This window comes from Fundulus heteroclitus, chromosome 24 (assembly GCF_011125445.2).
Source record: "Fundulus heteroclitus isolate FHET01 chromosome 24, MU-UCD_Fhet_4.1, whole genome shotgun sequence".
NCBI lineage: Eukaryota > Metazoa > Chordata > Actinopteri > Cyprinodontiformes > Fundulidae > Fundulus > Fundulus heteroclitus.
In genome coordinates, this window is record NC_046384.1 from 18,583,243 (window position 1) to 18,597,313 (window position 14,071).

At 42.0% G+C, this 14,071-nt stretch overlaps 1 protein-coding gene across 1 annotated transcript; it reads left to right on the top strand.

The window, feature by feature from the left end:
* The first annotated feature begins 2,778 nt into the window (after window positions 1–2,778).
* rnd3a (Rho family GTPase 3a) lies at window positions 2,779–12,491 on the top strand. The gene is given in 4 exon segments (XM_036128423.1): window positions 2,779–2,859; window positions 2,862–3,050; window positions 3,284–3,371; window positions 12,316–12,491. Coding segments are annotated over 4 exon segments (504 nt in total). The 5' UTR covers window positions 2,779–2,793; the 3' UTR covers window positions 12,477–12,491.
* Window positions 12,492–14,071: the final 1,580 nt, after the last annotated feature.

Sequence of the window (14,071 nt, forward strand, 5' to 3'; positions counted from 1 at the left end):
CTGTTCACTAGACTCCACAGATGTTCTCTTAGATTTAGTTCTGGACTCTTGCAAGGCCAGTTTTCGATTGTCTTCTGGTAAAGCCAACCAATTGGATGGACTTCGATTTGATGCTTGGATTCACTGTGATGCTGAAAAGTAAAATCCCTCATCGTCTTTGGTTTTCTAGCAGACACCTGAAGGTTTTGAGTCTAAACTGTCTGGTATTCGAACTACTCGTGATTTTATCCATCTTGACAAGGACAGCATCATTAGAAAAAAGTGAACCCAGATCCTGATGCTACTACTGCCATGCTTGACTGTGGGTGTGATGATCTTCTACTGATACTGTGTCGCTTTTTTGTTTCAAAAAAATGTATTTGTTACCTGCTTTTACAATAGGCCCGTAGTCTTCTCGCATAATATGGTTTCCTTTAGAGTTTGGCCGAGTCAAAAATGCTTACGTTTGTGATGGTAGGACAGAAATGTCTTTCTTTGACGTCCCTCCCACTATAAGAACTAATTACATTCACCAACTCACTTTGCTGTCACACTGAAGCCCATGTACACCTGTCCACTTGAATACGCCAGGACTCTCAAGGGATTTTTGGGTGCAGCTCAAATTTTTGTGACCATGGTAACAGTGCTCCAATAGGGACAATAACACCGAGCTGATAAGAAAACAAGAGAAAGAGACCAGATCCGACACTATGTGTGTATATATATATATATATATATATTGCTTAATGTGTTGAAGGATGCTTTAACCTTAAATCCGTTTTTTCTCTCGAGTTAAAATTACAAAGTAGGAAAAACAAGTGGTGAAAGATTGTAAAATGTCTTAACAACCTCAAATTCAAAGTCTAATATGGCTGTCTAATAAAATGTTGTGATAGCTGCAGTAATAAACTGTATGTGCTTGTAATTAGGTGGTTTCGATGTGCTTTTCAGATCAACCAGTGGTACCTGCACTACAGTTTGTAAAATCTTGCATTTAGGTACTTATTTTTACACTAACCCTTTTATGTGTGTTTTTTTATGAACCATTTATTGTATTTTACATTGTGAATTAAAGTTTTACCTTGACAGAGTGGGTAAATTAATTAGTTTTATTCTTGTTCGTTTCACGACAGATTTGAATGAGGTTGTTTTTTTATTTGTTCTTGGGTTTCTTTAGATTGGACCATGAAGTGCTGCTTTTTTGCATACATGTTGATAAACACATTCTATTCAATGTATTTTGGGAAAAGAGTTAACACACAAAAAAAGAAAGTTAATCACATTTAATTAGTGATCTAAGAACATTTTCACACAGGACATGGTTGGTTTAAATTGCTTTTTCCTAATTATAATTTAATTTGGATATTGGGAAACTGCTCCAGTTCTCTTTGTCTATTATTAAAATGAGTTCAATTAGCTGAAAGATCACAGTTAATTTATGATTCAATACAGAGGCAAACATGGATAGCATTTCTTTCACTTAATAAATCAATCGGTTGAACACTGCATCTCGTCACCTTTGTCCGTTATTAAAATTGTCTGAAGAATCTGAAACATTAGTGTGCCAAAGAAGTGAAAACAGAATACACCTGAAAGTAAGCATAATATGCATTTTAGACAAGACCTAGAAAACACCTTTGAAAAGAAGCAATTTTCTGTCTATCTGAAATATCCAATTCCACCGAAAATAAAGGAAACCCACTTCGAAATTATTTCTGGTATATACCCTGTGGTAAATTTCTTAAACAGGAGATTTAAGTTTGACTCTGAACCATGTATCTTGTTGTTCCTCTGAAACAGATACCACAGCTAACCTGTTCTCTGGTTGTCAACATGTTAGTGTTTTCTGGTCTGATATTCAAAGTTGGATCTCACTCAAAATCCCTAATATACATTATTTGACATCTAAGGATGTCCTTTATTTAATGGACAAATTGGACTCTGACAGTGACATTCATCTTGTGATCACTTTAAGTAAGTACTTTACTCATACATGCAAGTGGAAAAAAAACACTATTGTTTACTGTTATTCTGACCTATGCTGTTGGATATTTGAAGTCACTTGAGTACATCTCTAAGATAAATAAGAAAACTACCATGATCTACCAAAAATAGCTAAATACTTGCTGTTTTAAGTATATTGCCATGCCTGTTTTCGTTGTTCTTTTATTTCCTCAGTTGGTCACTCTGATGTGAGAACTATAGCTTTATCACATGTTCCTTGACTTGTTTTGTTCATTGTTTCAGATCTTTTCTAAATAATAATAATTTAATAATAATAATAATAATAATAATAAATATTATTATTATTATTATTTTATTATTATTACTACTGCTACTAGTACTACCAATAATGATAATAATAATAATAATAATAATAATAATAATAATAATAATAATAATAATAATAATAATAATAATAATATACATTTGTAATATCATCCGGTCCGCCTGACCTGCAGGGGGTGCCACGGAGCTACAAAGTTCGCTCATACCTATGGCCGAACCTCTGTGTGAAACATCTGAGTATGTTTTGTTGTTGTTTTTATTCGGAGTATGTAGGAAATAAACGTTTAGTGAAACTATATAATGGATCAATTTGACTTTTTTGGGGGGGATAACTGAAACATCGAAACTTTTCTGACCCCAGGATGTGTTCATTAGGTAAGTTGTGGGTCTTATGTGATCCAAATGGGGGCGCCCTCCCAGTGGACTGCAGTGTGGAGGCAGCCGGCAGGATAAGGAGGAGGAGGAGGGGGAGGAGGGGAGCTGCTGTCCTGTCATTGGCTCCTGCCGCCTTATAAATACAGCCAAATGGCTTTTGCCGGCACAGAACAGGCGGAGACAGCGGAGGAGCGGCGTACAGGGATCTACTTGGACTCACCTGCAGGACTGGACTCGTTTCTCGGACTGGTCGATCAATGAAGGAGAGACGGCCGTGTCAGAAGTCCTCTCCGAAAGCCGGCATGGACCCCAGTCAGAGTGTCAAGTGCAAGATAGTGGTGGTGGGGGACAGCCAGTGCGGGAAGACGGCGCTGCTTCACGTGTTCGCCAAGGACTGCTTCCCCGAGGTGAGACGCCCCGCGGCACGCGCGCATGACCCTCCCCGTTTAACGCCGCGTGAAAAGTTTTGGTTGTGTCTGACCCACACGGCTGATGTCAGCAGCCCCGATGCGGCCGGTGTGTTAGTCTGACTTAAAAAGCATGGATGTTAGCGGATTCCTTTGAAGTCTTAAAGCCCTGCAGGCGTCCTCTCACACATCCACTCTGCGTGTTTCTCTCTCCCCCCACTCCCACTCTCCAGAGCTACGTCCCCACGGTGTTTGAGAACTACACGGCCAGTTTTGAAATCGACACGCAGAGGATCGAGCTGAGCTTGTGGGACACCTCAGGTAACCACTTTGTGTGTGTGTGTGTGTGTGTGTGTGTGTGTGTGTGTGTGTGTGTGTGTGTGTGTGTGTTTTGTCTCCGAGGACATGTCCCGACATGCGGGGGACCCGGACAAACCCTGCTCTGTTACGCACCACAACCCGCGCGGTGGCTTGGAGTATCGGGAATCTAGGGTTATTTCCAGGGAACACTGGAATCAAAGGGTTGCCAGAGCTCTAGTTTCATAACACATTTTTCCCCCCCCAAATGTCAGTCATTCCAAAAAAATGTCCGGAAGTGATGGAGTGACTAAGATTTTCTCCTCATGGAGTAAAGAAACAATCCTCCACAAACGCTCACCTGTTGCTGCCCACTGCTGGTCAGCTGGCCTAAAGAAGGTTGCTACATATTTATTTGGCTTTAAAGAAGGGGGGGGGGAAGTCTATTTAGAAATGTATTGGAACTACCAATATGGCCCATATCATAAAGAACTAGAGCCATCAAGGCTTGGAAACTAAAGTATAAAAATATGTGTGGTAATCTATAGGTAATGTGTCTGCTGTTGGGCTACCTGTGCAGATGGCCTACCTGAATACATGACATCACCTCATGTTTAGGCGATGATTATGACCAATGAAATTAATCTTTAATGAATCTTTGATTTATTTGAGATTTGGATTAAATGACGTCCATAAGTAAAAATGCACTTTTATGATTATTTCTGCAAACTTTGTAAACTCCAAAAAAAGGTGCAACTTGGGCTAATGGGATTTCTTTAAAAAAAAAAAAAGACGAGCAACAATTATTACTGCTGCTGCTGCTGCTCCAAGGTGCAGGTATGTATAGCTCTGAGGTGGAGCTGTGTGAGATTCTCACTGTATAATAACATGGAGTTAAAAAAAAAGAAAAAAAAAAGTGAAACATGGTGGTTATGGTGTTGTGCAAAAACTGTACAACTAAATGGTTTTTGCATGGCCAGTTGGCTTTTTAACAGGTTTGCAGTTTAGTAGCTTCGGTTTTTAAACTGTGAAGTGTGGTGGCTCTTACAGTTTCCTTGTTTTGACTATTTTATTTAAATTTTTTTTTTTTTTTTTTTTTTTTTTTTTGTGTGACTAGGAATATTTCCAAACGGCTACGTTGGTCCTTCATGTGAGAAAACTAATAGTGTAGTAGCCAGGTTTAGGCCTGCTGATGTGCAGTGTGCAGCCTCCCCAGTTTAGAAGCTTTGCCCTTTTTTTTTTTTTTAATTTTTATTTATTTATTATATATATTTTTTAAAACCTCTGAACCTCGACGCCAGTAACCGCCTTATGCCTTTGTTGTTTGTCCGGCGTCCGGTTAGAGCCCGTCATGCTAAGCTCACCTTTTACCTACATGGGCCCATCTGGGACCGTTTATTCCTGAGGACATTTCTGGAAGATTCCCAGCTGAGCCCGGCTAAATCATGGAGCAAAAACAAAAACCCAACAGCCCTTAAATTCATACATCTGGTGAACACACTCTGGAAATTCCTCCCACACTTCCCATTTTCTTCTTTTCAGGGAAGTTGCACAACACCCCCCCCCCCACCTCTCTCTCTCTCTTTTTTACTCTCGTAAATAGTTGAACTTTGTTTGGCATCCAAAAAACCGGTGGCTGTGTCCCAACTTTGTGTGCTCCGAGCGTGTAAACAAAGCGCTCTCTGCGTCCATCATTGCCCGGGCAGAGAAAACGAGCGGAGCAGGGGAGGTGTGATCGAGGGCGTATGTTGAAAGCGTGCAAGCATTTGGTCTGCGTGGGAGTGGTGGGGGGCGGGGGACAAGCCGACAGCCAGCTGTTGCCGGTCTCTGGGCCTGGAATTCCAAAAGCCGTGTCTGAATAACTTTCACGAATCCAGCTTGGTACCCCTTTTTTTTTTTTTTTTTTTTTTTTTTTTTTTTTTTTTTTTTTTCTTTTTTTTTTTTTTTTTTTTTTTTTTCTCCCCGCAGAGCCACAACCAAAAAGAACTCTAGCTGCAGACTCCGAACTGTGTCTGAGAAGCAAATGCGTCAGCTTTTTTTGTGAAAGTGGATTTTTTTTTTTTTTGTTTCTTTCTTATTAGAGAGACAAATGAAACGGCAGCAGTCTGACCTTCATTTTGGGCCAGGGACCAGCAAATTCAGTGCATGTGTGTTTACTTTGCAAGTAAAAAGGTGAAGAAACGAGGACCGTCCAGAGCAAGAATTCTGTTTTTATTACTCTGTTGGCCGGTTGCCCTGAGCCATTTCTCCTTTTCTCTCTGCTTCATAAAACAGGGGGGGGGGGGTGTATGGTTCCTATTAGATCAGTGGGCTTTAGATAAACCTCCACCCCCTACATTCAGGCCTAACCCCCACCCAGCACACGCACGCTTCCAGTGACCGATTGATGGAGCTTTCAGCTTGACTGGTCCTTTTTTGTAGAGACGCCCATCGGCCACAGCCGATCCAATCGATCTCATCTCCTGAGATGCCTTGGGAAGTGGGGGGGAGGGTTCTCAGGGCTCTCGGACAAAGACCAGCACGCAGACACGAGGACGGTCATATAAACACACCTCTACGTTCGGAGGGGGTCTTTGTTCTGCGTCGAGTGGCTTAATGAGCCGCCTGGAGTGTGTTTTTTAGTGGGCTTGTTTGAAAAGGGAGGGTGACGGGTGTAATTTGGGTCATTAAGGTAAATTCCAGCCAGTTGTGAGGCCTCCCCCCCCCCACCACCACCAACGGCCTCCTCTTTAAACACACACCCACCCAGCTTGTCTGAGCTAGCGCTTGCTATTCACTCCCTAGGTGAGGTCTCCAGGGGCCTCGGTGTGGAGGCTTTGATGCTTCTCACTGCTTTCAGAAGCAGAGGAAGCGGTTTACATTGTCTTTCTGTCTGCCTCCCAGTGTGTCTGAATGAGCAGCAACCGTGGTTTGTTTGAGAGTCAAAGAGGATGAACTAGACAGTGGAAGGTAAAGGGGGGACCTCAGAGCCCCTGCATGCCTAAGGCCTGACTCCAGATTATGACGTTGAAATTATCAAAGGTTGCCTCTCTGAACATTCAAGAACTCCCATATAAGGTGGCTGTTTCCTTAAATTGCTCAATGTTTGGCTTAGAACATTTCTCAAAAATGACAACTTGACACACCTTGGAGCACTTTGAGAACGTAGAAAGCTGCAGACAGCTACAATTACAGCTGGTGATGCACCAATCAAACCCGCTGTTGATCAAAAGTTTAACCTGATGGGCACTTCCCCACCAACTCTCTCCTCCTTTTGTTTAAAGTAGAATCAAAGTGATAACATGACTTATTCTGAGTGGTGCTCTTTCCCCTACATAGTTAGCGTAAGGAGCACCAATCAGAATGGCTGATTGCTAATCTTTGGTTTGCCTAACTGCGAGCTATAAGAACTGTATTTAAAATATCCTTTTTCTGACCTTCCTGTCATTAGCAGTGATTATCATGGAGGCGCCGTCTTGCTGGGGTGTGTGGGTGAGAAGGCAGTCTCTGTGAAACGGGTTTTATTGCATTTTTATTGAGTTTAGCATCATATTTGTGATAATCCTTGGTTATTCTTACTAAAAATGTGGTCTTACATTGAAAATGGACCCTTAAAAACATTGAAACTTCATTTTTATCCTGCTAGCCTTCTTATTATCTCCTAAAAACCCAGCTCTCTTTCGTGTAGCCTTACTTAATTATGATAGGTTGTAGGGGGGGGGGGGGTGCTTCAGTGATACAGAAATGGCTACATTTTGGTCTCTAACCTCTTAGCTGTCTGAGTGGGGGTAAAAAATGTTAAGGAGGTTTCTTTATTGATCCAAAAAATGGTTAGGTTGACATTTTGTCATCAGCCAGTTGGGGACGATTGAGCTGATTTCAGTCACCAGTCGATGTGCATCTCTAGTCGAGCTACACAGTATCAGGAAAACGTTGCGGTACACCCTCAATTGTTTTCTTGACTTGCTGTGTGCATGCATGCCGCCTCATTTGCAATCAAATGTTGCATCCAGGCAGCTGCATTATTGCAGACAATCATGTTGCGGTGGTGATTGTGATTTGATATACTGTTGCTGTGCTCTCTAGATGCATCTACAGGCCTCGATGCAGAAATGAGGAACCTGTTTAATGGTTGTTGCTTTGAAATTGTCTAGTTAAAAAAAAAAGTATTTAGAAAATCACAGTTAAGCATGAGATTGGCTAAGAATGCAAAGAAAATTGGAAACCATCAGGTTCAGAAGTCTGATGGGGGGGCAAATCGTTATTTCAAACTCTGGCGATTTATGCTAATGTAACAACAACATGAATTGCAACAAACTTATTGTTTAGCCCTGCTTGGGGCCGTGTGCACCAGCTAGTCAGTAGCTCTGTATGCTTTCCCGTTTGCCAAGGTGTAATCTGGGCGTTTACTTTAAAAACAAGATGCTTGTTGCATCTTGCAACAAACCTGAACAAGCACTTTCGTAGCCCCGGGCAGCTAAACCAAAACAACCGGCTTTAGAAAGCGTTTACGTCGTCACTACAGCTGAGGCGGAAGCACTCTGGCAAATATTGAATGACTTTGTAACCACTAATGGTTATGTGCGAATGGTATCGGTTCTCGCTTGACTGGTGTTCTGGGGAAATGAAGGGGGAAAAAAATATATTCTGGGATGGGATAAAACGTAGTATAAGTATCAACAAGGACTTGTACTAGTCAACCCTCCCCTTTCTGATGCCGCCCTGGGCATCTGTCCGTTTGTCACGTGTCACAAACCTCTGTTTGTAAATTGGTCATGTGACCCATTGTTTACATTCCAATACAGAGGAAAACAGCCTTGTGTTAAATATAGTCAATCGGATAGTTTCAGCGCTAATATTGCCTTAGAGGTTCGTACAGAACTGCTTTAGCTTTTTTTTTTTTAAATTGATGAAATGGTTATATGCTTATGTTTGCACAAACCAAAAAATACAACTTAGAATTTATACTTTATTTTGTGTTCATAGAGGGGTTTATTCCCTATTTATAATAGTTCCCTGTAGCTAAAAATGTTTTCAGTTTTAAAAGGCATCAGATAAACAGTCGTCACTACATTTTATTAAACCAAAGAGACATTGTTTGGATGTCGACGTTCATCTGCCTTCCCTAAAGCTTATTTAATAAATGGTGCATCTGTTGCCTGGTCAGCTTACTGTTGGGACTCCTTTTCGCCCTTGTTAATCTCGTCGACTGCCCGCGCACCCTGCCACCTCCATTCCTGTGGGCTTCTTGAATTTGAGCCGCATGTCTGGCATTCCTCAGACTAAAGGTTTCTACTTCCTCCTCTACAAAGACCCCTATTGTACCCAGCAGGCCCTGATCCCCAGCCACTGAAAGGAGTGCCATGGATCACTAAAGCCCCACCTTGTTTCCATGGGGGGGGAGAAATTGAATCATGGTGGAATCTGGCTGACCGGTGATGGGACGGGGATAGTGTGTCAGCTGAAACACGGGGATCCTGGGAGAGATTATTACACTTCCTGTCTGCTAATGTCATGGAAAGATCCTGTGTGAGGTTGCACCAAAAACTAAAATCTGTGTCTGGCCTTCATGCTGGACTTTGGCGTCTTGCCAGTACAGTAACAAGAAACACAGGACTGTCTTACATGCCTTCCTTCTACGCCTTTCTAGAATGTTCTTGTCACACTTGTGCAACATTAACACATTGTTAATTTGGTGTTTTGTCACTGTAGGATTGTTTGGGTCCAGTGTCTTGTGTTTTTTGGAAAGCCAGTCTTGTAAGAAATCCCATTCTCAGTTTGCCACGATGCATATAGGGGACAAGAGGGGGGGAAAAGGTGCTCCTATTAGAAGAGACTACTTAAACTTGGCCTACGTGCAAAATGTGTGGAGTGGAGGCTCCAAATTATTGAAAAGGATATGAAATCTGCAACCTATGAAGTCACGTATTAGAACCGTAGCTGCTCACACACTAAACTCCTCGATGGCCGCAGGTTCCTCTGCAACCACAGCTGCCGGAAGGTTCTGGCTGAGGTGACTCCAGTTTGATTTGCTCCTTGTCCTCGGTTGTGTCGGAGAGGAGCTCCGTGTTTTTCTTCTTCCCCAATCGTCACCCATCAGTTCTGTTCGCCATGTGCTACATCAGCAGACCCGTTTCCTGACTGTCCGACACATCTGGCTTATTTCACATCTGTATGCAAGACAGAGTCCACATTTCCTGTTCTGTGCTTTTGCAGTCTGAAAGTAAATTCCTTAACCGTGACATGGCCCAGAAACGAGCTTTTAGAGGATTTTTGCACGGTAAGGGAAATCTGGGATTGTCATCATTGCGTGAATAGGGCCGCCGGTTGGGTTTTCCATCTTTTCATGTAAATTCTCCGCATTAGGTGGCGCCTCTTTGTCCCACCCAACGTTCAAAACATTCTTGGAAAACCTCCGACTCCTAATGAGGACCACACTGGAAGTTTGGTCACCTAGCATCTGGTTTCTCTTGTGCGATTTGTGCACAACAAGCTCAGTCTGCTGTGAGAATGTGTGTAGGAGACTGTGGAAAGGGGACAGAGTGGGGGGGAGGACGGGATCTTCGTCACCTTTCTAGATTTAGAGATCCGGTGGGAGAACAATGACAGGAGCTAATTACGCGACGGTCACCAGGTTACAGTGCGTGTCGGCAGTGGGATTGCCCCTTGTCTTCCCGGCTGGCAGAAAGCTGACTTTAAACTAGTCTGTTTACTTTTGCATTCCGCGCGTGTGTTTCTCCCCCCTTCCTGCTTGTGTTGTGCTGAGCTTAAAAGGGTCTAATGATGTGTAATTTGGGGTCTGACATCCCTTTGCGTTCACAGAGATGGATGCAGATGCATGCAGACCTCACGCTCTGCAACTCGGCTGCTTTGATATGCGGCTCCTTTTTTGTAGCCCGACGAAAAATATTCAACTCGTTGGAAAATGTCAGCCAATTCTTGGGCTTACCCTTTGGTTGGAAGGTCTTTATCTTTCCAGTGATTTGTTCAAGACTGACAAGAGAGAAAGAGTCAAATACAGTGTGGTTCTGATTGTTGGTAATGTGCCTTGATAGCTGCTAAAGAAATGACATTCTAGCTTGGCCATTTTAGGATGACAAGGGACACTCGGGGTAAAAAGGGGATATAAAGGCATCAGAATTCCTCCATCCTTACACGTTTACTTTAAATAAATTTGAAAAATGGATTTAATTGAGGAAATTCCATATTGTAAAAACTAATTTTAAAAAGTACAAAGCAAAAGTCTTTAAGTAGGCCCCAATTGCTGATGAAGTACTGATTATGTTGAACTGATGCTCATTTAATAACATTTTACCTATTAAAATAAAGGTTTGAGAAAAATCTTCTGTCGCATAATTATTTTTTCTTTAAGTTCCACATTTATCCAAGCTTTCTTCATATGAAGGGATGTAAAAATAATTTGCACATTAACTGCTACAATCCCAACCCAGTGAGCTTTTGTGAATTTGCGTTCATCAACACATGACAAATATTTATCCTTTTTTGCTAGCTATTAAATGTAGGATGGCGTTTTTTTTTTTGCCTCGTCACTTTTCGACACTGTAAAACGAGGCATTTTTCTCCATCAATGGTGTGTAAACTGTTTGCAAAAAAGAAATGCTAGTTGTGAACAAATGTTAAATAAAACTGGAGTATCGTTGGTTATTAAATGGCCGCATATTTTTCACCGTTAGCTTGCGTTTGTTCAAAAGCGAACACAAGAGTTTTGTGACATGCTCATTAACTAGATTGGATACATTTATCGTCACCAGTAACATTTTTTATTATATTTTTTATCCCCTTTTTCTGAATTTATGGGCAATGAGAAATGGCTTTTATGGTGTATAATGTTAGCAAATACTAATTAATGTAATTTTATGCGGGCTAACCTTTTTGTTAGCCATGAAAATGTTAACAAACATGGTGGTTTTTAATTTAAAAGTTTCAAATCAATTGGTTTCTTGTGCTTAAACCATTTGAAATGCAGAAAGGACTTAAATGTAACTTGTTACTGTAGCCATTTGCTAACCTGCAATCCTGTCAATTTTCCTTTCAAATTTTCAAAAAGCGCACACTACAGAAGTGGTATTTAATGTGTAATAAAGTATTTAATAATGATCATGATGACAAAACACTTAGTTATCCTGGAAGCTCCATACAGGTCTGAACACAGAAAATGTTAGCAGGAATATGAGATGTTGTGCACACATCAGCCTGTGGCATATCTGTACAGCCCAGGCCTGGAAGCATTGTTTTGAAATGGTGTTATCCCTTTTTCCCAATGTTTAGATTAGGAACCATAGCACTCAGTGTACAGACATTTTTTTTTTTTGTGTATGTGAAGGAGCATTCCTGCCTATTCCTCACAGAAATACTCAGAGGGGGGGCATCCCAGGGGAATCTTCACTTACCAAAAACAAAATTCCCTGGATTCTTGGCAGCTTGCAGCCTGTGGTCATCTCTCGCCTGTCATGTGATCTTGACCCACCTTAACTGCAGGCCACCCACCCCCTCTCCTCCTTGCTCTTCCTCTCCAGAGATGTTTGAGTCTGGCTGAGAGATGGGCGTCTCCCAACACATGGTTTTAGTTTCAGAAAGACATTTCCTCACTCCTAAGTTCTCAGTTTCTCTACCCCCTTTTTTTGTTTTTTTTGTTTTTTTAACTAGGAGTTATTGGGTACTCAGCACATTTTTCTACTAATGCGCTATTTGTTTTTGTTCCTTGTTGCTATGGATTATGGTTGAACTGCAATTATGACATGGCGTATCAAGGTTTTTAAGCAGAGATTTGGCCCTCTTTATACACTCATTAAACCTGTCTAAGGGCTTTCTGTAGATTTGGTTAAAGCCCTTAAATGTTCGAAGGCCACAGCGTCTGAACCCTTGTTCTCACCACAGGCAGAAACAGCTAATCAATTTAAAACTGTGTAGCTTCTCGTAGAAGCTTGAGAATCCGGTCTTAACGTTTTAATGATGTCTTTTGTTCCAGGATCTCCGTACTACGACAACGTGAGGCCCCTTTCCTACCCAGACTCGGACGCTGTCCTCATCTGTTTCGACATCAGCCGTCCAGAAACCCTCGATAGCGTATTAAAAAAGGTGCGTGGCTGCTTGCTAAAGTCAAAAACTGAATACTTGTATGTTATATAAAACTATAGCCTATTGTACCCTAGACCGGATAAAAATGTTATTAAACCTAAGCTGGGCTGTTTTGGGATTTGAGACTTTCCTTTATTATAACTAAATGGCATAGCTGAAATATATTTAAGTTGGATAAACATCATTGAAACCATTGTTGTTTGGTTCTTGGTAGATTAACAGTAGAAGTCTAACACTATCTGCTGGGGGAAGCAGAAAATGCAGTGCATCTTGGTGTCATTGTCATTTACAGAACTGTTTTTAGTTTCTATCCCCCACAAAATGTCATTAGGCGCCTGCCATAGCGTTTGTTTTTCTTTCTCATAGGCAATTGAAGGCTGACAGGCAGTGCACAGCAATAACTGGGGGAAGGGAGGATTGTTTTGCTCAATTTTCCATTAGCCAAGGAAACCTCTAGTCAGGCCGGTGCATTTTTTTTAAACTGCATGAAAACGGTGACTGTAAATTGAAGCAGTTTTGAGAAAGTACCCTACGTCTTGGCCAAGATGAAATTCTCAACATCTGCTAGATGTTTTCCGCAGTTTTTTTTTTTTTTCTTTTTTTCTTTTTTCTCAATGATTCCTCTACAAAAGAAAGATGAAAGCTAAATTTATGGAGTCTGACAAAACCCATTGCTGGTCTGAAACCACCAGTCTTATGTTTATGTAGCTGAATTGGATCTCATGATGTGACGTGCAGACTGGTGTTGCCTCCCCAAGGCTGGCTGGATCTAGAGATGCTAAAGTGTTGCTAAATCACCAGCAACTCGCATGGGGCGGCTTAGCGGTCAGCATCTGATGGCTCTTGTTGTGCCAGCTGACCTCCGTGTGTCCAGATGTGGACAGAACCAGTTGTCTGGCTGGCGGACGGGTTTTTATCTGCGCTCCCAACAGGGCGAGGAACTTTATTGGTTGTGGTCTGGCCCCAAGCCGGTCACGTTCTGCTAAAATTGTAAACATCTCATGACTGGACCGAGGCACTGCTTGATGCTTCCCAGTCATCTGTGAGCCTGCGCTGGCGGTGAGCTCATTTTGAATAATTGAGGTCACGCGCCAAGGTCCGCCAGTGTTCCTCGTCTCGTTTATTTGGCTTAAAGTACGTAAGAGTGTGGAATGTAACCCCCCCCCCCCCCTCCCCCAAGGGGATGAAAACCAAAACGCTACACCTCAGTTCTCGGTGCTAGATTAGGGAAGCTTCAGAGGGCCAAATATACAGATTGAAATTTATTATGTTAACAAAGGACATCTCACAATCAACAGGTTCTCGTATGAAAATTTTTAGGGAACATGTTTGATTATAAACAAACTAATCTTGAGGTTTTACACAACTTACTGAAGTGCAGCCTCTGACAGACATTTTAGGCATTTGGTCAAGTTATAGTTGCATAGACCCATTGTGTAAAGTGACTTCCTCTTCACGTGTTGATGAACTTGATCCTCTGACCTGCTGGGCATTCGGCCCTGAGGCACATTAGCCCCCCCCCCCCCCCCGATTACCGCCCCCAAGTGAAATGCCATTGATCACAGAGCATTTATTGTTCGGGAGGAAACGTGGGGATTATTTGTAGTTCCTTTCCAAGGTTCAAAGCATGTGGGGCTCCAGGAAGT